This window comes from Chrysemys picta, chromosome 15, assembly GCF_011386835.1.
Source record: "Chrysemys picta bellii isolate R12L10 chromosome 15, ASM1138683v2, whole genome shotgun sequence".
Classification (NCBI taxonomy): domain Eukaryota; kingdom Metazoa; phylum Chordata; order Testudines; family Emydidae; genus Chrysemys; species Chrysemys picta.
In genome coordinates, this window is record NC_088805.1 from 33,434,264 (window position 1) to 33,460,556 (window position 26,293).

The 26,293-nt window shown below is 41.7% G+C and overlaps 1 protein-coding gene across 1 annotated transcript in view; it reads right to left on the minus strand.

Moving 5' to 3' along the window:
* Window positions 1-2,362: 2,362 nt before the first annotated feature.
* The window catches only part of PITPNB (phosphatidylinositol transfer protein beta), an 83,176-nt gene continuing 59,245 nt past the window's right edge, over window positions 2,363-26,293 (minus strand). Inside the window, exons 9-12 of the mRNA XM_005298477.5 lie at window positions 15,740-15,850; window positions 10,073-10,195; window positions 5,178-5,263; window positions 2,363-4,241 (exon numbers count right to left, since the gene is read on the minus strand). Coding sequence (XP_005298534.2) covers window positions 5,216-5,263; window positions 10,073-10,195; window positions 15,740-15,850 — 282 coding nt within the window. The 3' untranslated portion in view covers window positions 2,363-4,241; window positions 5,178-5,215. The remainder of the gene's footprint in view (window positions 4,242-5,177; window positions 5,264-10,072; window positions 10,196-15,739; window positions 15,851-26,293) is intronic.

A 26,293-nucleotide genomic window follows, 5' to 3' on the forward strand; every position in this document is an offset into this window, starting at 1 on the left:
GAGGATTGTGTCCAACTTGCCAATGCAGGTCTGGCCAATGTTACCCATCATCACTTCCTTCTATACCAACTATGTGAGGCTTTGCCTGGAGGTAACTAGGCCTCCAGCTAGCACAGAACATAGCTGACACCTGTTGAACAGCATCACCCACAGTGTAAATTTAACAATCACTAGGCCAGCGATCGGCAACCTTTGGCATGTGGCCCGTCAGGGAAATCCGCTGTCGGGCCGGGATGGTTTGTTTACCTGCAGCGTCCGCAGGTTCAGCCGATCGCAGCTCCCACTGGCTGCGGTTCGCCGTTTCAGGCCAACGGGGGGTGTGGGAAGTGGTGTGAATAAGGGATGTGCTGGTCGCCACTTCCTGCAGCCCCCATTGGCCTGGAACAGCAAACCGCGGCCAGTGGGAGCTGCAATCGGCCGAACCTGTGGATGCGGCAGGTAAACAAACCGTCCTGGCCCACCAGCGGATTTTCCTGACGGGCCACATGCCAAAGGTTGCCGATCCCCGCAGTGGGCCAAAGGCTCTGCTAGCTTTCTGTTACTTCCCCAGTGCAAGCTGAAGCTGCCGATTAATCTATACAAGACTTGCCTGGTTTGGGTTCAGTCTACCCGAGACGCCTTCTCCCCCACAATTTTGCAGCAGCAGAGACTCACCAAAATGCCCAATCGAATAGCCCTAGATTTAAATAACAGGGGCACAGAGCTCACTGGACAACGCCCTTAGCACTAGAATTTGATTTCCCTTTGGGCTAGCAGAGCCCAGGGCTGCCCTTCATGGCACGGTCAAAGGCTCATCCACTTACTGAGGCATCTGTCAGAGCAGGGCAGGGAGGAGTGAGCTGGTGAGTCCGGATTATTTCAGTCTTTACGCATACACTTCCAATTGCAGCTGGCCCATCACCCCACAACATTACTGCCCCCACGACAGGCGCTGAAACATGCATGGGAATAGTCTTATGGCTATCCCTGCCTTAAAACCCACGTGAATTAGCAGCTCCTCTGAGCACACTTCTCAGCTTCAGCTTTTGCTATTACCATGACCACAGTGGTCATGCTTTCCTGCTTCCTGTCATGTATTAGCACAGAATTCGCTAGAACACTGCCAGCAGCCACAGGTCAAAGGATGTGGAAATACGATGCACTGGGCTTTAAGGATACGTCTACACGGGGATCAAAGAACCATGGCAATGCTACAGCTGGTCTGGGTCAGCTGACAGGCTTGCGGGGCTAAGAATCACTGTGTAGATGTTTTGGCTCAGGTAGAGCCTGAGCTCTGGTACCCTCCACCCCAAACCTGACTGTCTACACAGTGATTTTTCAGCCCCAGAGCCCAACACCATGAGCCCGAGTCAGCTGACCTGGGCCAGTGGCAGGTTTTTTATCCCTGTGTAGCCATATTCCCATGCCAGTCCTGATAGGGTATCAGCCTTGGAAGAGCTTTTGCAAAACCAAACCAACCCAGGCCTCCATTAATGCTGTATCTGCTGTAACAGTAGGGCTGCTTCCCCCAGCCCTGCATAGCTGTAATTTGACAGTGTGATATGAGAGAGAAACAACAATCAATGTCGTCAGCCTCAGCTATCTACCCGTCTGTGTCTTCCAAAGCATGTTCATTTTCTCCATACCACTCCTCGCATGTGGAACATTCTTCCTGAACTTGGTGAAGTCACTACCCTTTTCCTTGAAATCCCTCCTGCACAATCACTTCTGTTAGGGTGCACATAGGAACCTGCCAACTATTGTCCATTAAAATGTAATTTGAAACAAGATGCAACAAAAGCACAAGCTCTTCTGGGCATAGAAGCTGTCTTCCTTTGCATCTGCACAAATGCTTAGCACTATAGGATCCTCAGTGGACCTTTGAATGCTACTGCAATAACTTGCAGAAAACATGACTAAACTGTTAGGAAGGGGATGATCATGCTTTCTGTATTGAGATTGAAGAAATTTCGGCCCTGTCCACATCAGTGACCAAACTGTTCTAGTTACTTTGAGGGGTTCCTATTTTCTACTGCAGACTGTGCCATTGTTTCCAGACAAATAATTCCTAAGGTGAACAGCAAAAAAGGATCAGCTATCAACAGAACACACAAAATACAGCACTGCAGCAACACAATCAGTTGAACAGTACACTCCACAACTATCAATAAGATTTCACCTAAATATTTGTATTACTCAGTTTGGATTCCAAGTATTTCAAGGCTTTCCATTGGTATTTGAATTTTTTTTCTTTTTCAGCTTAAATGAAAGAAGAGCATCATATTTTTTACCATCTCTTACAATTTCCACAGATCGAGAGAATTAAAATGGCAATATGAGAAATCCACAAAGTGACATTAATGATACCCAAGACACGACAAGGGATTTTTATGATCAAATTTATTTAATTACATTTCATTGACTGTTTTACTGTAGTTCACATCAGAGACTGCCAAAGTAAACTAAACATTTACATTCACTACAAAGTTCCCTCAAATTTTCATAGCTAGTCCAAAAGCCATGAAAACGATAGGGGTTCCTTTCCCTCCTTGGAATGTATTCTGGCTCCCATTGGTGAGAGTGGGAGTTACATTCCTGCACTGAAAAGAGAACTCAGCCCTTAGTTTCACAAATTTGCAAAAACCCTCCTTGTAGCAAGTTATATAAACATGGTTTAAAAGTTTTTACAAAACCAATCTTCTGCTGGTACAGAGAATAGACATCTATTTTCATTGCTAGGCGAGGAAGGACTAACCAAAGACTGACCTTGTAGCATGGAAGATAGTGAGGCAATAATACAGTACAGACATACAAAAAAATCCATGTCCACTTGTCTGACCGTCATTACAGGCGATGGACTAGGTGGGCTAGTCATATTCAAAGCCTGATCCCCTTGAAGTCAATGAGAGTTTTGCCACTGACTGTAAAGGAAGAAAGCTGATAGCGGGAGTGATTCTAATTAAATAAGCAATTATTCCCAAGTGTCTGGTGTGGGTGTGGGGTTGAAAAACTAGACAGATCCTTCAGCAAACCTCGCCCTACAGAGGCTTCTGGGAGGAAACCTTACCTAACTAGTGGTCCTAAAATAAGTTGTTCCTGATTTAACAAGCATTTTGATAATAAATCTATGATATGCTCCATTGGAATATTTTCTTTAAAAAAATCATGAAGACAACTTACTATTTGAGAACTATCTAAAAAAGGCCTTTATTATACCATCTTTCCTTTTATGTCTACTTCTAATAAATCAGAGAAACATCAGATGCTACAATTTAAACTTTCATCATATCTGAAAGTGAACATCTTTTTTTAAAAGTGAATTTTCAACATGAAAAGAGCTAAAAGTCACCGTTCTATTCCATTGCGCAATCCGTGTGAAATTGAGACCATTTGCATAGTTTCCAAATGAAAACTTTGAAAAAAAATTAATTTCAGAAATAAACGTTATTCTAGGGAAGTGTTACACCTTCAATTAAACTACACAGCCTTTAAAGGCTCAATACCGGTATTGTCAGTTATTTTGTCTGAAAGCCTCCTGGAAAATTGTTCTGTTCAAACTGTTATAAATCACAAGCCATTTTTCCTTAATTTTGCCAATTTTTAATGAAGAAAACATTTGAATTTCAATGTACAAAACTCCAATAAAAAGGTGATTTCTTTCCGCAAGATGGGTAAAAGTTGGGCCATTATTGTATTCCTCATTCAACAGCAAAAGTCTTCCAATTCTCGCCAATAGAAAAAAATCTTCTGATTTGACTTAGATGACAATCCAGAAATAAATAGGTATAAATACATTCATAGTTCCAATTCCAAAATCACATAGGGAAAACACAAAACTGAAAATTACTTTATCTGAATTTGTTGGCTTATAATGAGATAGGCAAATTATAGCAGAGTGATTCAAGAGGGGAATAAAACAAAGGTAGGGAATAAATTGGTCCAGTACTGACATTCAGGAAACATACCAGTTAGCATAATTCTGCAGTCAATTTATCCTTTAAATGACACTACTCAGTCAATTTGTATTTGCTTCAGGTATTTATAATGAAAGCAGTTTCCTTTGTATCTTTGCTGAAGATGGGTATAGTACCCTGGAGAAACTGTAACAGCCCCTCAGTATGCGTGTATGTATATATAATTATATACAGATAATCATGCATCCACACACACATCTGTATATCAACACTGCAAGTGACAGGTCAGATCCATTATCATTCATCATTGGCAGCACTTGTTCCTCTCACTTGGCCTTGATTACGTAACTGTAGAAAAAACAAAAGATACAATAAGTGCTAACAGTTACTCAAGTAAAATTAAACTCTAAAAATGCAGATTTTACTAATTCTCTAAGAAAAATAGTTAGTGCAGCGCAGTCAAACCTTCACCAGCATTGAGCTGGATCATATTATATCAGTTCAAATTTTCTAGGGCATCTTTTAGATTGGACATCAGTCTTGTGATTAGAACAGCAACTCAGACATCAAACAATGGAAATAAGTACAAAGCACTCCCATACGCTGGATCTCTGGGATTTGAAGTTAGCTGCAGATACAGGATCCACCATTAAAGGCAGGTGAGAAAATGCTCAGAGCAGGAAATATGGACATTAAGGTACTGGGTGTGAATATAAAGGTTTGGACTTGAGGAAATTAGTCCCTGGCAGCAGCATTTTAGGGATTTTTTTCCCTTGACCTGGGAAATAGACTGGCGTCCCCTCCACACACCCATTTTGATTGTACAGTTTTTCCTAAATGCAGTTATATTTTCTTTAACCACAAAGAGGGTCTAATAGAGCAGCAAAATGTCACTCTGTCCAGGAAGCCTCTTGCAGGCTTTGGAGCCTAAGTGTCCTGAAGCCAAAACACACGTCAGGAGACAAACTGTAGAGCCTGCACTTTGAGCTCTTGCATCAGACAAGCATAAAGTACGATGTGATAGCTAGCCTGCGCCAAATTACAGCATCCTACAGACTGAATGGAGCACGTGCCCAGAGCCCATCATGGTGCCAAACACATGCGGAAGGTCTCAAATGAATCCTAGCCATGGGGCTGCTGTCCTGCTGCTGATTGGTCAGAGCAGGGGAGCAGCAGGGCTCAGTCCCAAGAAAGGAATCTGGCTGCACCGCTCTAGAATAGTTGTTCCGCCAGTAACGCCCATCACCAGAAAGGATTCCTCCTCTCCCCCAGGAATTCACTTACACAGCTTGATTTTGCCTCTGAACCTACAGAGGATTCCGCTAGACGTCAGCAGCCACTGTGCCTCGAACGGAACCCTTCTTACGCATCTAAATGTAAAATAAAACTGTGAGCTACCAAATAAAGAACCGGTCACCAGGTTATTAGGAGAACTAAATGGCTCAGAGCCAGTCCCAGGTCCAGCCGAAGGAGTGGAGGCAGCTAGGTGGAAGGGGCATACTGTAGGACAGGAAAGTCAGAGTGAGCAATGTACAGCTGCTGTAAAGGGAGGCAGCCTCTCAGTTCCTAAGGGCCATCTGAAGCCTATACCAAACTGCTTGAAGCATACAGCACTGCTACTGTTTCTCAGGGCTGAAGGATCACAGTTTTGGCAGTTTCAAGCTGCTTCCTTCTTATGCTCTGATTAGGATCCGCACTGTCCAGCAGTCAGCTGATGGAGAGGGTCTAATTTGGCAGAAGTGCTCTGGGTGTCCACAGAGTCAGACCACATAAGGAGAGCAATCACACAGAAGAGCGAAATAGAGGTAAGTGCAGAAAAATTGTGAACAGGATATGAGGCGAGACTAGAAGCCCACTGAACAGGGATGAGAAAAGGCATCCAGGAAGCAACAAACAATGGATAGTAAAGGAAACAGACTGACAAGATGAAAACAGATCCAGATGAAGAACTGGAGAACCAAAAAAATCCAGCAGAGAATCTAATGAAGTAAAGAAAAGTAACACCAGAAATGAAAAAGGAGAAAAGATTTTAAAGAAAGCAAATAGTAACCGAAAGCAATGCAAGAAAATGCAAAACTGCCAACCCAATCAGACCCCACTGGGCTGTTTCCTGCAATTGTTTCTCTGTAACAACATAAAGCTGCAGACACCTGTGAGCTCCTGGACTATATCACCAGAGAGGCTGAATACTGCTCAGGGCTGGAAGTGCAAGGACATTTCTATCACGCTGGGCATCTCATCACTGAGCCCCCTTCTCTCCGGTGGTCCAAGCCCATAATAGTAAGTGTCAGCCTTGAAGTATTTGAGATGTAGTGAAAATTACCATTTGCCACAACATTTCAGCAAGTGGCTAGTTAAATGTGGCACGTGGAGAGCAGAAATTCTTTGGGGATAAAATTAAAAGGAATGTTCAACTAGTATTGTGAGTGACCCAATGCGCGGTTACATTGTACCCACCCTTAGGTTATTGTCCCTCACGAGGATACCCCCATCACAAAAATCTTCTTGGAATGTGTTTTGTAGGTGCCTGCAGATACCTCTATGATGTTAGTAAAGAAAGAGCGGTAAGAGTATTTAAAACAGCAGGAGCCAACCCTTTCTATGTGGCTCACAATAAGATATTCCAGCTACAAGACCACACGTTTTTTAAACAGTCACCAGCAGGGCCGGCTCCAGGGATTTGGCCGCCCCAAGCAGCCAAAAAGAAAAGAAAAGAAAAGAAAAAGAAAGCCGCGATCGCGATCTGCGGCGGCAATTCGGCAGGAGGACCTTCGCTCTGAGTGGGAGTGAGGGACCGTCCGCCAAATTGCTGCCGAATAGCTGGACGTGCCGCCCCTCTCCAGAGCGGCCGCCCCAAGCACCTGCTTGCCAGGCTGGTGCCTGGAGCTGGCCCTGGTCACCAGAGTACACATTTGAAAAAAAGTAATTTAATAAGTTATCATGAGGAGCTTTAAATCTACTAAATCTTGAGAGACAAAACCATCTGCTTTACTCTGCAAGGAATGAAAAGGGAAGTAAAAGCCAGCTTCCAGGACTGACACAATCCTTAAAAAAAGATGAGGTTAAAAGTTATATCCTGAAAGCAAGAAAACCAGGTTTAACTTCAGTATGGCAGATAAGAGCTAATGTACTGCAAATATTTTAGGGATTAAAGTATTTGCTAGTAGACTGACAACATGTAAGTAGTTACATAGCAGTGAACACAAACAGAAAAGTTACTGGTAATTTCTCTTTAGCCCATGTTCTTTTAACCCAGCTAGAGGAAAATCTTCACAAACTAGCATGTACTTCTGGAAGTAAAAGATCAGGGAGCACATTCTATTTATGTGAAACATTTGTGAATCTGAACATTTGATCTTTGAGATCACTTTTGCAAAGTCAAAAAAGCAATTACTCACCTATGAGATATCTATCAACGGGTAGCCTCCTCCACAAAGACAAGCATCTACAGTCCATGCAGACACAAAAAGGGGAAGGTTTAGGGAAGTTTTCCATGATCTCTGAGGCTTGTCCTACACATACCTGCGGTGTGCACACCTCATACTATATTTCCCTCTTTCCCAGAGGGACTGGATGATGTCTGGCCCATACCAGATCAGGAACTGAGGTTGTTGTTAAAAAAAAAAAATAAAGACAACCCTTCTGATGAACTCCTTACAGATAGGAAACCACTTCCTCTTTCACAGATCCCTACTAATGAAACAGTTTCCCAAACTTGTCAGTCTGGGATAAAGTGGGAGTACAAGGGGAAATTCAGAAATTATTTCTTTAGGAAATAATTAATGTAGAGATGTCCTACCATAACAAGCATCCACTTTCATATTGGCATCTAGGCAGAAGTGTTCATAAGGGGAGGGAGATATCCATCTTATTCCAAAAAGTGTTTCTGGGATCTGCCAAAGCAGCCCCTTCTTTTGCCTTACTTGAAGAGGAAGGACATTTTGCACCCAGCTGTGTTGATAAAACAGCCAGCCAGTTTATTTTCCCTTGGCTTAAAAGTTAGGAAATATGGGAAGGCATTTAGAACCGGAGTAAATAGACAAATACATTTCTTCCATCCACTCTCGCTACAGGGTTAGTAAATGGGGCATTTTGCCCCTCAAAGGCAACACAGATCTCTCCTATTGCAAACATACAGTTGAACACTGTCTGAGTAACCTGCCTAATGCTTCTGAGCCATCTTGATTGCGAAATTTTGCTTGAAAAAAGGCATATTGCTGAGAGCCATTGTTGGGCACAACGAGGAGTCCTTGCGGCACCTCAGAGACTAATTAATTTATTTGGGCAGAAGCTTTCGTGGGCTACAGCCCACTTCATCGGATGCATGGAGTGAAAAATACAGTAAGCAGTATAAATATTAAGCATGTGGCCTTTGGAAACTGCCTCTGGCCTTGGCTGTCTGATAGTCTCTCCATATTTTGTCCTGAAGGTGGTTGGGTTTGTTGCCATCTACAGGTCTGTGAGTAGGAAATTCCAGTCACCCTGTATTATACTAGTACTAACTCTTAAAGGAAGGTCAGGTATCTAAGACGGCTCAGGAATACAGCAGGCACTCAACTACTAAAGGTAATCAAGGCAATACCCAATTCTGTGATCTGAAAAAAGTCTAGCAAACCCTCGGTCAATGGGGCAACGTAATTCGCCATTCTGAAACCAATGATCTGTAGTTTATCCAAAAAAGAGAATATTTTGACAGACATTTCTCAGCATCAGGTGATCATGTACTGTAGTTGGCATTCCATACGGCTAAGACATACAAGACTGAGCCCATCCAATGGTCCAAGAATCAAGTGTCTTGTAAGGGTGAGCAGAGTGATGGTTATCTGGCCTTTTATTAAGAGCTGATCAAAGCCAATCTCAGGGACTCCTGTGCTAAAAGATGGATTCCTACAACCTCTCCAGTCTCCAGAGCAGAGCCGGTCCAAACTCCCAGGTTATGAAGGTTTGTTGGGCTCATGTTCATGGGGATGAGCAGAAGCATCTCTATTCCTCCTCAAAAACATTTCCCCACAATGCAAACAGCAGTGGATAAGGCTGATCTAGCCACACGTGCCCAGGGTAACACTGGGGATGGGCTAGTCAGACGTAGTGTTCATATCAGTAGCAAAGTAGGTCTGTTTGACCTGAGCAACAGTTTGTATTGGAGAAGAACTAGTATTAATAGCAATACTGGGTCTGTGGCGAGAAAGCCAGACTATTTCTAGGTCTCTGGCAGCCCAAATGTGCTGAAGTCTCACATCTCATTACTGAGCAGAACCAGAGTGCTAGGAGAAAGACGGCAAGCCAAATGGGTGCTGGGCAATAAGGCGGTCAGAAAGCACCTTACAAAGTTCAAACTGTAGCTTTGGCAGATGCTAAAAAAATCGGAGAGGCTCCGAATTTACAGAGAAATGCTCACAGTGGGAGAACCACAGCCTGAAAATGACTTTGCAGTAGAAAGGTCCTTTCCTAGCTTGTTGTGTTCCTCAGCATCTGACAGAAGAGTGAGAAAACTGCTTGAAGGATGAGCTTCCTTTCAGACGCTCTTGTACCATACAGACAAGTCAGACTATGAGCATTCATAGCCTCTAAGACACGGAAGGAGGCAACACCAAGTGCTTGTTAATTCTCTGATGACAGATTTTTTTCAGGAATGAGTTTCTCAATGTCTATCACGCTCATCAAGACAAGTCCAACTGTCCTCATGTGGGGGGTGGGGGGTGGGGGGTGGGGAGACACACTCACTTCAAGACATGTTTAAATGGAAAAATAATCAACTCCAATCTCAACTTGAAAACTAAACAAAACAAGACACTTACGATGCAGAAGTGAGGGGACAGCTCCAAGGTCCGACTGACAAGTGGTGAAAAGGGAGCTGTGGGATTGTGTGCACTAGGTATAGATAACGTTTTCACAAGCGGAAAGAGATGCTCAGTGCAGGAATTCAAAACATGGGATACTTACCAGAAACATTTATATTTCAACAACTCCTGGCTCTTTGCAGCATGGTATGCAGAAGCTCCACGAGCGTGGCTCTGTGGAGGATATCCAGTGAAGAGCATAGCATTTATCAGTGTTATCCCATCGCACACAGAGTTGGCAGGATAGACACAAGCCATTGATGTAGCCTTCTTTGATTCTTGTACAGCCCCAACTACCATAGAGTGTACATTTATAAACAGCCCTCAAAGCATTCTTACCGCTTCCAGCTCTCGTTGGGTTTCATCCTCCATTCTCCTGATGTCTTCCATAGTCAGATCAATCCACCTGTCAATCCAACAGAACAGCTGGCGATGGAAGTTGGTAAATATCCTCTTTTCTTGCTTTAAGGAGACAAAGCAGCATTAGAAAATATGCTCAGGATTTATCAATAAATGTCCAAAGGAGAACGGAGTTAAATTTTAAAGGATGTTGCAGCTATATAGTCTCATGCTCTTTATTTCACAATGGCACTATCCAGCCTCCCCAGACTCTTGGGTTTAAGTTAATGATTTCACATCTCTTCTCTGCCTCTCAACAAGGAAAATGAAATGCACTTTGTAATAACAACTTGTTCTTAGAAAAAAGTTTGGCAATTTTGTTACTTGTAAAGGTTGTGGATGCATTCTCCAAAATACATTTACTCCACTGAATCTGATCCTAGACAGAATATACATACCACACAGGAACTAAAACACTAATGCATGAGCTACATAAGGGACAGAATCCATTTTTAAAAACCCCACAGCTACTGTACAAGCTCAGTAATAAAACCATCTGTGGTAAAATGAGGTGAAGAAGCAAATGACACTGCGAATTCAGTAGGTGGCACATTTACACTCCCAGCCTCCTCTCTGTCCCCCTCGTATTAGAACTGAATTATGTCCCGATATGGTGCACGGAAAATTGGCTGCTGCAAAGGGCATCTTTAAGAGAGATAACTGTGCACATGCAAGTCAAATTAAGGATTCCTTGGCACCTTTTGTTAGGAGTTAAAGGAGTTAGCTTCTACGTCCTGACCAGTTCCAATTTGGGTATTTCCATCTGTCTGCTATATTTAAGGTACCTGGTGATCTCCTTTGGATATTGCATTTCTGCCAATCCTAAACCATGTGTAGTATTGTTCTGTTAAAGAGCTGTAACTGTCTAATTCAAAAGCGGCTGTAGCAATTCCTGTACAGTTTGTAGTGCTGTAAGAGCTTTCAAGTTGAAAAGTAAGATAGTGTTCTCATACCAATGATACAAACTTTTTTCACCATAGAATTGCCAACCCTGCTTCTTATCTTGCTAGAATTACATGGATAGGTATAGTTCTGTGTTGTACCTATACACACACACGTACACAAAAACTAATAGTGAACTATTCAAGGGTGCAACCCAAAGCTCTCACAGAATGTTTTGTTGCCTCACTGATACTCCCCCACCCCCCGGACTGTGGCTCACTTTGGTCATGACATTAGGTACATATAACACAAACAGTAAGCTCCTCAGAGCAGCGACCCTGCCCTAGTGTTATCTGTAAACGCCATGCACACATGTGGTGCCATGTAAATAGTAACTACTAATGGGATTTTTTCTACTCTTCTCCTTTGGGATGCTTCATTCTGGAGAAACTACGCTGATTACATAAAGCAAGGTTAGGGCTACTGCCAATAAATGAAAACAGAGTCAGACTAACGCTCTGTGGGGGAGTAGACTGACTTGAGTTAGTGATGGAAAGAACACAAGCACGTTAGAACGTAAGCGATGAGGCCATGTACCAGGGAAACAGTTTTGGATCTTCTGCTTGGTTTATCCTCTTGTATTTTTTGGTTTGAAATCTGTGACATGTGCAGCTCCTCTTCCCAGGAGAGCAAACAACTCAAGTACAAGCCTAAAGCAAGCGTGGTCCCAGCATCTTTTGGTCCTTACAACCGCTTTATAAACTAAAAGTCTAGTGTGTGTTTCGATGTTGTGATTGATAAACACCCGACGAGACAGTCTGCCAAAGGCAAGGCTGGCACAGCGAATTCTGTGCTGAATCTCAATGTCTATATCTGCCCTCTGTGAGAGATGGCTGCCAAGATAGGCAAAGTATTCTACATTTTCCAGTTCATCTTTGTCGATATAGATCTTCCTTGCTGGGTCTGATGATTGACCGGGGACTGGCTGGTGGAGAACTTTTGTTTTGCCGATGTTCAGAGTTAGCCGTAGGCTTTTGTAAACTTCAGAGAAGCAATTAAGGGCTGTATAAAGATTCTCCTTTGAGTGTGCAGCTACAGCACAATCATCTGTGTACTGGAGTTTGGTTATTGTTGCTGATATTACTTTAGTTCTGGCACGGAGACAAGGGAGGTTGAAGAGGTTGCTGTCAATTCGACATTGGATGCCAATGCCCTGGGGTAGGTCGTCTTGGATTAATGTTTTCATAGCTGCTAAGAAAATGAAGAAAAGGGTGGGTGCCAATTCGGATGACAAAAGGCTCAGGTAGCACCACTACACAGCATGGAGACAGTCATCTGGCCATGGAGAAGTCTTACAATGATAAATTTGCTTGGGCAGCCAAACTTTGACGTGATTTTCCATAGAGCCTCACGGTTGACAGAGTCGAAGGCTTTGGTCAGATCAATAAAGGCCATATACAGTTTCTGGTGTGGTTCTTGACATTTTTCCTGGATCTGCCTGTCTGCAAAAATCATGTATGTTGTGCCTCGTGATGGTCTGAAGCCACACCGGGACTCTGGAAGTACTTCCTTTGCAAGAGGGAGCAGGCAATTTGGTAAGATTCTAGCAAGAATCTTCCCAGCGATGGAGAGGAGGGCAATGACTCTATAGCTGCCACAGTCGGCCATCTCCCTTTTTGAAAATGGTGATTACAGTCGCATTACATAAGTCACCAGGGATTTCTTCAATGCGTCAGATTTTGAGAAGCAGCAAGCGAAACTTGTTAGTCAGTGTTTCTTCCCCCACTTTCAGTACTTCAGCTGGTATGCCATCAGGGTCTGGTGCTTTATTGTTCTTCATTTGTTTAATTGCTTTGCAGACCTACTCAGGTGTTGGTGAGTTGGCAAGAATTTCCCAGATTGGATGCTGAGGGATGGAGTCAATGGTATCGTCAGTCACAGTTGATTCTCGATTTAGAAGCTTTTGGTAGTGTTCCTTCCTGTGCTCTTTGATGGATTATCTTTAAGAAGGGCACTACCATCTTTGGATCTCAGAGGTGTGAGGCCACATGAGCTTGGTTCGTACAGGGTTTTTGTCTCAAAAAAAGCTCTGCATATCATGTCTGTCAGTAAATGTTTGGATTTCTTTTGCTTTGTCCTCCCCACCATTTGTTTTTGATTTCTCGGATCCTCCTTTAAACTTCAGCTTTGAGTAGATGGAAAGAGCTCTGCTTCTGACTGGATAGTGGTTGGTTTTGCCACTTGCAGAAAACTTTTTCTCTTCTGCTTCAAAATGGCTGTAATCTCAATGTTGTTGTCTAACCAGTCCTGATGACAGGGGGTATTAAGACCAATGGATTCCTCGCAAACCTCATGGATGGTCTGTTTTAGGGCTTCCCAGCCTTCTTTGACACTTATGTTGTCATTTCCAAGTGTGCATATGGCTAGTTTTTTACTGAGGAAAGTTTGGAAGTTCTCTTGGTGCACTGAGGATTGAAGGGTTTGGCTGTTGTATTGCCATCTGTGAGATTTGGACTGCTTTCTATGTTTCAATGCAATCCTGATGGACATGACTGACCTTACCAGATGGTGGTCAGTCCAGCAGTCGTCTACTCCTCTCATGACAAAGGTGATTTGGACATCTCATAGATCCTGTATTCTTACAATGACAGTCTAGGAGGTGCCATTGTTTTCATAGAATCATAGAATCATAGAATATCAGAGTTGGAAGGGACCTCAAGAGGTCATCTAGTCCAACCCCCTGCTCAAAGCAGGACCAATTCCCAGCTAAATCATCCCAGCCAGGGCTTTGTCAAGCCGGGCCTTAAAAACCTCCAAGGAAGGAGACTCCACCACCTCCCTAGGTAACGCATTCCAGTGTTTCACCACCCTCCTAGTGAAATAGTTTTTCCTGATATCCAACCTGGACCTCCCCCACCGCAACTTGAGACCATTGCTCCTTGTTCTGTCATCTGCCACCACTGAGAACAGCCAAGCTCCATCCTCTTTGGAACCCCCCTTCAGGTAGTTGAAGGCTGCTATCAAATCCCCCCTCATTCTTCTCTTCTGGAGACTAAACAATCCCAGTTCTCTCAGCCTCTCCTCATAAGTCATGTGCTCCAGACCCCTAATCATTTTTGTTGCCCTCCGCTGGACTCTTTCCAATTTTTCCACATCCTTCTTGTAGTGTGGGGCCCAAAACTGGACACAGTATTCCAGATGAGGCCTCACCAATGTCGAATAAAGGGGAACGATCACGTTCCTCGATCTGCTGGCAATGCCCCTACTTATACAGCCCAAAATGCCGTTAGCCTTCTTGGCAACAAGAGCACACTGTTGACTCATATCCAGCTTCTCGTCCACTGTGACCCCTAGGTCCTTTTCAGCAGAACTGCTACCTAGCCATTCGGTCCCTAGTCTGTAGCAGTGCATGGGATTCTTCCGTCCTAAGTGCAGGACTCTGCACTTGTCCTTGTTGAACCTCATCAGGTTTTTTTCGGCCCAATCCTCTAAGTTTTGAGCTGGGGTGTTGCCAAGTTGTTTTGTACTTGTTGCTTTGTCTGAAGATTATGTTGGTGATCACAAGGTCATACTCTGCACATTTCCTGAGAAGAAGGATGCCATTGGAATTGGTCTTGCCCACTCCTTCCTTCCCAATGGTACTACTCCATAGGTTAGAATCTCGGCCAACTCTTGTGTTAAAGTCCCCTAAGAAGATTATCTTATCTGTTTTTGAAATGGTTGATAAAAATTTATCAAGGTCAGTGTAGAAGGATTCTTTCTGTTCTTCAGCATCAAAAGTTGGTGCATATGCACTGATGATAGTGGCAAATGACTTATTGACCAATTGGATGCGGAGGGTCATAAAGTGCTTGTTGACGCCAATGGGGAGCTCAGTCAGGCTAGAAGGTTTTTGATTGCAAAGCCAACACCGTGTATTCACCTGTCGCTTGCTGGTTTTCCTTTCCAGAAGAAAGTGTAACTACTGCCCTCTTCCCTCAAGTGGCCTTCATCTGCATGTCTTGTTTCACTGACAGCAGTGATGTCTATGTTCTACCTTGAGAGTTCTCGGGCAATAATTGCTGTTCTGCATTTGGGTCTTTCACTTTTTGATTAGTCTAGCAGCGTATGGACATTCCAAGTTGCAAGATCCATTTTTGTTTTTCGACCACATTGGGAGTGATCCCTCTGGACACTTATCCAGTCAGGTATGGTGCAGCTTTTAACTAAGTCATTGGTATATGTTACATTTTGCTTTGTAATCCCTCAATCTCTGTGGCCGTTGTAAAATTTAATGCTACAAAAAAACCAAAATAAGATACTTTCACAAGCCTTTTGGTGCACATACTGCTGGAAAAGGATCAAAGCACTCATGTTTTACGTAAATAGATTTTTTTTTTTAACTTGAGAGAATAATGGAAGCAAAGGACATTCCTAAGTGCCATATACATAAATACCCCAATCCTGCAAATACTTACACATGTGCTTAACTTTACTATCATGAGTACTTCTGATGAAATCAATGCACCTACTCACAGAAGTCAAGTTAAGCCATAAGTGGCTGCCGGTTTGGGACCTTAGAAGTCAATGGTTTGGTTTGTTGAAAAATTGAATGGATCAATGTCTTCACTAACATTTCATTTTAATAGAAGAAAAATGTCCCAACTTTTCACTTCTACTAAAACAAACAAACAAACAAAAAACCACAACAACTATGCCACAGAGTATTTAAAAAGCAACTCTTACCTTTTGGATAAAGTTTTCTACTTTGTTCTGTAGTCCCCACCATTTAAATTTGATAGTCACCAACTTGTAAGCACACATTTTAGGGCAGTCTTCATCAGCTGCTAGCTCTTTCTGTTTGTGGAGAATTGGGGGGGGGAGGGAAAACTCTTCTTCATTTAATGTTAGTATTTGAATAAAAACTTGCTGGCATGGAAATTTATAAATATGAATAATAAATAAGGATTCAGATGTACACATTTAGTATTATTCTTGCAAAGCACCATTTTAAGGCTTAGACAATGGTTGTACTGCGATTTGAACATGCAGAGTGCCAAGGATTAATAAGACACTGTCAGGTTAAAGCCATATTTAAAAAACTACTTTACCTCTGTTATAAAACATGTCTTATAATTAAATCTGAACTAATTTAAAAAATTACATTTCCTTGTCATGATTTATGCCAATAGGTTACTTTTTGAGTATTTTAGCTTGACAATTAAAATAGACTACTGTGGTGGGTTTTATTTTGGTTTAAGTAAATATCAAATCATTTTCCCTTTCTGGTTGTTCATTAGTATAACAATTCTGCACTGTTTGGGTAGCTAACACACTACAAGGGAATATTTGTTGAAACTATTTCCACTGAACTGAAAAGATTCATGTAAAATGTTTTTATTGGTTTTGTAGCAGTTTAGTTTTCACAAATTTGACCTGACAATGTCCAATTAAACATTAAACCCCATTTGACAATGGGTGGAACACTGCATTTACACTTGAAACCCAAGTTATTTTCTCCACATTTCATAACACAAAAATCCACTGAAAACAACATAAAACCCAAGAACCAAGACAGTTTAGCAGTAGGCTTGTTAGAATACCATTACCTCACGCCTATTGTGCCTACGTACCGCAGTGCAGACAGATAAATGTCATACCCTTCTTCCTTTCCTGGGAACTGGTACTACAGTCAGTGTCCAGTTTCTTAGCATAATCTGCATATGTCTGTTTGCACTCAGTTAATTGTAGGTGCAAATATCATACTTCTGCCTGCAGGAGTAAATCAGGCAGGGGCATCCCATTCTCCTTAATGGCCAGCAGTACTGGCAAGTGGCTATCAGCCCTATGGAGACTTCATCTCATTGGAATGACGGAAAGAGGTTCAGACTCAGGGACATGGGGAGTGTGCCCCCCCCCCCAGGGGACTGAACTGAGAGGGGAGTGAAAAGCTGCTCACCATCACCTGCCCTCCCCACAGCAAGAGATGCAGCCGTTGGGAAATTACTGGACCTCTGCCAGCTGTAGCAAGTGAGCGCAGTCGGATGGAGGCAGTATATCTCCTAAAATTCTCCACTACAAACTTAAGCCTAACATTTGGCTAAAATCATTTAAATCAAAGCTCAGATTAGGTGGAACAGAGTTTGTAGTCTGCTGACTATTTGTGGAGGCTCACACACCCCTGGAGAACACCTCTGATGACCAAGGACCTGGCTTACTTGCTCTCATTGAGGATTCTGGACCAGACAAAACTGAAGATCTTACACTAAGTTGTTCCCAAGTTACAAGTGGACAAAAAAGTTAGGACATTTCAGAAGGTGCTAAACCAGCACTTGTTAAAGTGCCATAACAAACAATTTGGCCAATTAACCCCCACTTTCAAAATGAAAATATACTCCGCCAAGGGACGTCGTAAGAAATTCTGTGCAGAAGCAGAAAATGTTTTTTCAGAAATTGGGAGTGGGTGGGTTGGCAAAAAACAGACATAATAGAAACTGTCCTACAACCTTCATTGAAAAGCTACCGTTGTGACTTCACAGCATCTGTAACACTAGTTACATCAAAATGTATGTAAGCTGTTGGTGGTAACGAATAGGTCCATTCATTTATTTTTTCCAAACACACACATAATTTTGTATTTTTTAAAAACACTATGGTGGCTGACTGGTTGTTTGTGACCAGGTGAACAACAGATAAATCCTGCTTTCAAATGTAAGAGTGCAACACAACACGGACTTAGCCAAGATTCCAGTTTTAGCCTGTCAACACTGAGGAAAAGGAGATGCATCTTATTTAAAAAAAATGTAAGATGAGGAAAGACGTCCCTAGGTCTCAGAGGTATAGTCATCCAAGACAGAAGCAAAGCAATTTGTAACGTTTTACCTTGCAGCAGTTTATTAAGTAGTAACAGTATTTCACTGCCTCATAAAATATCAGTTACTTCACAAGACCTGATTAAATAAATAAATATATTATTTATTTAAATTAATCAGGCCTTGTGAAGAGAGAGTTAAAGCACGAGTTCTTTCTTTCCCATGGGATTAGTCTGCATGCTGTTTTCTTTCTACTTGCCTAACAATGAAACTCTGGACTTTGAATTTACACTTCTGACAGCAATTCTCTGGTGAAACAAAATTAGTTAGCTTAAAAAAAAAATCTAAAGTTACAGGTGACCAGTATTATCCATGGAGATAAGGTTTAGGATATCGAAATAGAGTCCCATATCTATTGCAATCTTTGAGTCTCAATCAAGCTTGACAAACATTGCTTATGCTTTAATGAAAATATTGACAAACTGCAGTTTATTTCCAATGAGTGGCCAGTTCCCAGAACCACATGGATACTCCCAGTGGGCCAGACGTGCTGCTCACCAAAAAAAAAAAAAAGCTACGATGGCACTAATTGACTAACAGCCTTAGAGACAACAGGCTGGAAGGCTACAGAGAGAATTCCCTTCTCACACAAGAGATGGCCTCTACATATTAAGAGTGAGGCACTTTAATGGGGAAGCTTTCTCTGCTGCCTGTAGTGGGGACAGAGGATTGTCTTCTCCAGCACTGCCACAGGATAAAAACAAAAATAAATTAATGCGTACTCTTCACATTGCCCTCTTGATCCCAGAAAAATCAGTCAGGATCCCAAAAGAAAGGCTGGTAATGTAGATAAGCCACTCGGCTGGACACGCCTGGAACCGCAAACCCAAAGTGCTGAGCCTCTTCAAAAGTGAAGAGAAGCTGGTGGCACTGCACTGAGCTCTCCCTCCTCATTCTGTTCGTAGAGCCTGCGGTCACTGGAGCACAACAGAAAGATGTTCTCTTAACCAACATGCCACCTACTGTCGGACAACTTACACTGAATCCTTTAAGGATTGCAACACTCAGGGATCTGTGGCCTCAGAGGCTATTTCAGATCTCTGCAAAATGAGTTGAGAAGATGGCTGTTTGCAGACCACTTCTCTTACTATTCGTAATTGGCACTGAAGAATAGGAAGTCTAAGGGCAGGTCTTCACTACGGGGGGGAGGGGGGAGTCGATTTAATATACGCAAATTCAGCTACGCGAATAGCGTAGCTGAATTCGACCTATCGGAGCCGACTTAGCCCGCTGTGAGGATGGCGGCAAAATCGACCTCCGTGGCTCCCTGTCGACGGCGCTTACTCCCACCTCCGCTGGTGGAGTAAGAGCGTCGATTCGGGGATCGATTGTCACGTCCCGACGAGACACGATAATTCGATCCCCGAGAGATCGATTTCTACCCGCCGATTCAGGCGGGTAGTGTAGACCTAGCCTAACTCCCTGTCTAATGGTCTTTAACTGCATTGAAGCCAGTTTTAAACTCAGGATCTAGGTTACAACAGGATTTCTAAATTCACTGAGACAGATGAGTTTTAAGATGGCTTAATTAATTTAGAAGTCCAGTGTATCAGGTGCTGAACTCTAGAGAGTTCCAAGAGGAAAGAGGCTTTAGTCTGGGGCACCACTTCAGCTGACTAGTCCTGATCTGAAAAATATAGTTTTTACTGCAAAGTAGAAAGGCTATTTTGACATTTTCAAATAACTGCACAAAAGCAGTAAGTCAAAGCCCAGTTTCAGCTGAACAAATTTAAAGCACCAAAAATGCCTACAAACAAAAGGAGAGTGTCACAAGTCAAGTACACACATTGGACTCCAAGGCTTCTGCAATATAAAAGGGCATGATTACACAGCTACACATACGTTCTACTCAACTCCAGACAGTTTTCATGATAACTGGTTTATAACAGTAACATCGGTAAGCAAAGTAACACTTCGGTGCTTGGCACAGTGAAATTATGTAACGATTTATAAACCATATTTGCATGCCATGGCAGGCTTCACATCAGAAAGGGGCTTCAGAGAGAAAGACGAGCTTAATTTTTTTTAAATGGGATTTGTATTATTCACTGAAGTTTCCCTACTAATGTCATCCTTGATTAACAGGGACACTGATTTATTCAGCTAGGCTTTTAAACAAACCTTGACATTAATGTGAAATTTGGTTACTTCCTTGTTTGTGCATATGCATCACTGATGATTACAAGCCTCACGTGAACCTGATGCTCCCTCTGCCATAACTGTACTAGGAGAACTCAACACCTTGTGGTTATCTGTTAAGCACAGACTAATGATTTAAATCCAGATTTTAGAATTTGGAAGATATTCATCACCCCATGCCAGTTTTAAGACAAGTGATATTTTGGCCTAAATGCCTTAGTCTGTTAATAGAACCTGAGTTACAGGTGCACTTTTATGAAGTCCATTATTCTTACACACCTGAAGTCACAGCATGTCAAGTTTATTTTCTTAGAGAAGAAACAAATACTTCAGTTAATACATTTTCAACTGAAATCGTACGTTCGGTTTGAAATTAGCCATCCTAATTAGGACAGATAATAATGCACGTTTAAATCAGTTTATTTGTACTTACATTAGGTTTGCTTTGTTTTCTGGACATCCAGAGTATAAGGGCAATTCAACAAGTGACAGCAACTTGTTCAACTAACAGTATTTATTCTGCTTCCAAAAATCCCTCTAATTGTACTTGAACCTTGTGAGCATTTGTGATAACTTCATGCTAGAGCACATCTATTTTAGGCAAATTATTAAGAATACTAGCATCCATTTTGTCGTTCCCTTCCATGTTAAAATTAAAATCGGCTATTAAAAATGCAAATATAAAAATTCTATTTCTTCACAAAAACTAAAAAAAAATATTCAAAATTATTTCCAGGGGAAATTAAGCAATTTTAGTTTTGGCAAGTATTTTGCCTAGCTCCTCCTTCATCTGACTATATGCCTGTCTATTTTTAAAATCGACTAATATGTAGATTGTTTGATAGGAATGTTTTTCATCTACATATGATTACTGCAACATTTACAAACACCTTAATCTCAGAATAATTTATAGTCTTCTTCACTTCCAAACTTTATAAATTGTAAGCACTTCCTGCTAATTCTTAAATCCAACATATAAATACACTGCACTAAGAATTACATTTTAGTTTACATGATGCGAATTAGAGACCCTCTGAAACAATCACATGAAAAACACAATTAGTGAAGGCATCTTTAATATTAAGGTCTTTGAAGATATTTCACTGAAACACTATTAGCAAGCCAGAAGAACTATTAAATCAGAATAATTCTGAAAAATGTGAGTAGCACAAACTGATTTTATTGTGATATTCCTTACTACTAAGCAGTTGCAAAGTGCCTCCAGATTATTTAACGTATGTTTTATTTTTGTTGGATTCTTTAGATTTTGTATGTCTAGGTTTAAATGTAATCCAAGAGGCTAAACCATGTTTTTAATTTAACAATGCATATTAAGTTACTCCATGGTATGCAGAAGAGGCCTAAGGGAAAGTAATGTATATTTGGGCTACATAACTTAACTAAACAAAAAGCTGTGTGTTTGGCTAGAATAGGAAGCAGTCAGTATATGAAGACGACAAGTTCTCATTTCTTATATCTATGGCAAATACATCAGAAGGACTTATTAAAGGTGGAATGCCAGACGAGAGTAAAATTAATTTTTGAAACTAACATTCTTTTTAATATATGACAGTTCATTATTCATGCAGACAGTAAAAGGTTTTCTGCTGAACATTTTCTAGACATTTAAAAATATAGGACACACTAGAGCTGAATTATGTGCATTTATTTACTACACTAATTTCTCACTACAGAGCTCTGGTTATCAGTAGTAAGTGGAAATAAGTGTATCCAGAATTGACTCATGTTCTGTTTACAAACAGAAGATTTAAAATGCAATGTTTGCTTTATGTGCTGAAACTGCACAAATCTTCAACCCAGGTACCACTAAGAGAGAGGGAAAAAGAGGACAGTTTCAGCAGTCAACCCCCAGCACTCAAAAATCATGAGTTTGGCTTAAAATAATGAAATTTTAAGAAATAATAAATGTTGGGTTTTTATTTGCCTTCTGATTTTTTTAGCCTTTAGGCATCATGTTTTCAAGGTTCTATGCAACCATGAGGGCTAGAGGCTTACTTTTTAGAAGCTGAAGCTTTAAGAAATAAACCAAATATTGTAAGACTCAGAATGATGTAATGAGATGGAAATACTGGAGTTTTCTGTTACAGAAGGCAGAAGTACAGAGAAACCATTGGGGACAAGAATGCAGATGGAGGGTGAGAGGTTTATTTCTCCCAATTTGATCAAGGTGAAGTGTTTCAGTTACTTTGATCAGAATAGGAAAAATTCCATCTGAGTAGGTCACTGCTAAACATTCAGGATGTATAAGGGAATGCATGAGATTCCGATATGCCATCATCTGCCCCACATCTAGAGTGTACTAACTCTCAGAAATGACACTGGTCAACATGTGGCTTTGTATAGAGACCCGCACTTCGAACACCACCAAGAATTTAAATGGCAAACAAGCATAGCTGAGACATTACAAAGCTGTGGATAAGCAAAAGGAAGGGCATGGTCTGTCAGCTCCAGGTGCAAGTCTGTTAAACATATTGAGGCAATTTGGAAGTCCAGGAGCAACACGGAGTCTGGAAGGGCCCTGAGGCTATGGACCACGGATGGTCAGTCAGACCCTCTTTCCCCCCACCTCACAACCCTTAGATGTAGCATATGGCTCAAGCAAGTCATTCCCCCCACCAATCCCCCACAGGCACCACACGGGGCAGGAAGCCCCCACCTCCTCAGCAAGGGAGGAAGAAAGATCAGCCAGGTCAGGTGCCCTAACCTTAGAGACCAGTATATGTGGTAACAGTCCATCTCCACTCTGGGATAACAGCCTTCTCTTGCTGTCTGCTAGTATAGTTAGCTCTGTAGCTCAAGGGGTACAGGTCTATTACAGAACTAACCCTTTTGTGTGCATACATTAGGATATAACTTTAAATTACATGATCACATACTATTTTTCCACAGTACCACAGCCTCAAAAAGCACAGATTGAACGAATAAGGGACAAGAATTATGGCTGTGTAGGCAACTGTAAATCTGGCATTACTTAACTTCCAAGTGCTTGACTTTGCAACCTAAGTCACATTATTTGAATGTATTTTTGTATGCAATAGAAATACTTGGATTATACAAGAGATTCCTTAATATTAATTGAAGCTCAGTAAACCAGGCCCTATGTATTAGAAGGGATGGAATCTTTGATGCAAATTATAACACGAGTCACCATTTTGAAGACAGAAAAACAAGTGATAACCCCATAACAGAATTGTTGCAACTCTGGTGTATACCTAGATAACCGTGATAAGGAACCTATTTTAAATCAGGGTTTTTTTGAGAGAGAGACAAGTGGATGAGGTAATATCTTTTATTGGACCAACTACTGCTGGTGAGAGATACAAGCTTTTGAGCAACAAAGAGCTCTTTTTCAGTTCTGGGGAAGGTACTTAGGCTCTGTCTACACTACAGCCTATGTTGGCATAACTCTCATAACTCAGGTGTGTGAAAAAACCATCCCTGAGTGATGTAAGCTACACCATTGTAAGAGCTCATGCGCTCAGCGCTAGTTAGTTGGGGAGCTTCTCCTGCCAACATAGCTTCTGCCGCTCACGAGGTGGTTTTATTATCATAGAATATCAGGGTTGGAAGGGACCTCAAGAGGTCATCTAGTCCAACCCCCTGCTCAAAGCAGGACCAACCCCAACTAAATCATCCCAGCCAGGGCTTTGTCAAGCCTGACCTTAAAAACCTTTAAGGAAGGAGATTCCACCACCTCCCTAGGTAACCCATTCCAATGCTTCACCACCCTCCTAGTGAAAAAGTTTTTCCTAATATCCAACCTAAACCTCCTCCACTGCAACTTGAGACCATTACTCCTTGTTCTGTCATCTGCCACCACTGAGAACAGTCTAGATCCATCCTCTTTGCAGTTGGGAGATCTCTGTCGGCACAGAGTGTCTTCACCAGAGGTGCTGCAGCGGCACAGCTGTCTCGGTACAACTGCTAGGCTGCAGCACTGTACCTATAGACGTGGCCTCAAAGTGTCACAGCTAAATATAGGGGGGAATACATTGTTTAGCATAATCAAATAATGGTGTCCTGTGGTGTCCAGGAAGCTGATGTTAATATGGTAGTATTCTAGACTAGAGTTTAATGGATGGATGGTGGTGGTTAAAGTTGTGGTGGAAATCTATGAGGGAGTTTAGGTTGTCTGTCAAGAGGATGAAAATATCATCTATGTATCTCTGGTATACCATTGGTTTTGTGGTGCATTTGTCTAGAAATAATTCTTCAAGGTGGTTTCTTCTTGCCTGCACGGGCCATGTAATAACATGATTATTGCAAGTGTGTTGTGGCCCAGTGTTCAGTTATTTTTGTTGCACAAATGCACCATGACTAGCTGATCAAAATGCTAGGCAGTTACTGTGGTAACACTTTACAAATAAAACACACGACACCTCCAAAGAAATAGTTCTAACATTCAAACTAGTGGCTTCTTGATGAGAAAGCCATTTTTGCTTGATGTTTTAAACAATCTACAGATAAAAAAGAACTTAAAGCAAAATCTCTAGAGCAAGCACTGAATAAATCCTTACTCCCTTGATGCTCCTGACTTCAAAGGTAGGATTAATTAATCATTTAATGTTCAACAGGAAGCCAAATATCAATTCACAACATTTCATTTCATGTTTTTCACAAGATATTTAAATTAAGTTCATGAAAACATCTGCAAACAGAGAGACCATTACATCAATATATATATATTTTTTATTTCAATGAATATTTCATCATTTCTAAGAAGCTTGATAAATCCAAACTGTCTTAGAGGGCAAAGCCAAAGCCTGCTGCAGGAATGATTAATGCAGGGATATGGGCATCAGAACTACTCTGCCTTTGAACATCATTATGAGAGAAGAGTGGGATTCTTTTTAATGTCATCAGTAATACTGAACACTGTGCACTCTTGTTTGAAAACAGCTGATGTAGTTGGACTAGTAAATACAATTAAATCAAATGTCCAGATAACTCTATAGTAAAAGGTGGGCTATGAGCATTCTTTGAGGAAAGGGGGGTAGGAGATATTGCTCCAGACTAATAGCGGTACATCAGAAATTATAATGTTTCCACCTCTCGCTGAGTTTCACTAGGACACAGAACACTACAGAGTACTGGAAGACACACACAAAGGATTGTTTCCACTTTGGTTTTTCTATAGTGCCCATCACTGTAGAATCTGACTGCTGAACAGGATGCTTAGATCTGCACGCTGACCTACAAGAGGATTCTACTCTTTGTCCACTTCCTAGAACCTGGTTAAGCTGGGTTAATATAAACTAGGGTGACCAGACAGCAAATGTGACAAATCGGGAGAGGGTGTGTGTGTGTGTGGGGGGTAATAGGAGCCTATATAAGAAAAAGGTCCAAAAATCGGGACTGTCCCTATCGAAATCAGGACATCTGGTCACCCTAATATAAACACTTGTTATGGGGAACTTTTGCAAAGAGGCCTTGCCGCACGCTCAGAAAAAAAATCAGCCAGCCCATAGGCCCAATCTACTCTTCTCTGGTAGCTGGTTCCACCAATTTCCTCACTGAATGGAAAATGCATCCACCAACACTGTTTTTCTTCCTTGACCTGAAGGCAAAGAAGTTACTTTCTTTGTACATTGTTGATTTACTAAAAGGCATCTTAATCCCTTGATTCTACTGAGGCTACAGAGAAATTAAGATGCAAAATCAATTAATTTTGGGTGACGCACCTAATACTTCTGTGCAAATCCAAATCACTAATTGGCTGTGAACACCTATCCACGTCCATGATTCACGGCAGTGGAAAGCCCTTGCTGCCAAGTTACACTATAATGCTAGCTTGATGTTTTGAAGTCACCATATCTTTCCTCCTGGGAACAGCAAGCAGCCAGTGTCAATATTTTAATCCCACAAACCAGTGTACAGAGCATCAACTGCTGAAATCCCTCTCCCATGGAGTCCCCTGTACAAGCACTCATTACTGAGCCAATAAGCTGCTACTACAACATTGAGACAAATACACGGCAGCTTTGCAGGGTCTGCACAGCCTGACTGTCAGGGGATCCACTCTTTCACCATGCTGGAAAACAGGATATACAGCCACAGACTGCCACCAACTCCTATTAAGTGAGCAACTTAGCCTTACTGTGCCTTTGAGCTTTTTAAGGTCTGGTTTACACTTAAAACTTGGGGCAGTTCATAACGCTCAGAGCTATTACTTTATGCTGTCTGCAGAGTCAAGTACACTCATTTCAGATTCTGATTATTTGCAACCAAAGACAGGAAACTTTTAAAAATGAAATCTTGGGATAATTAT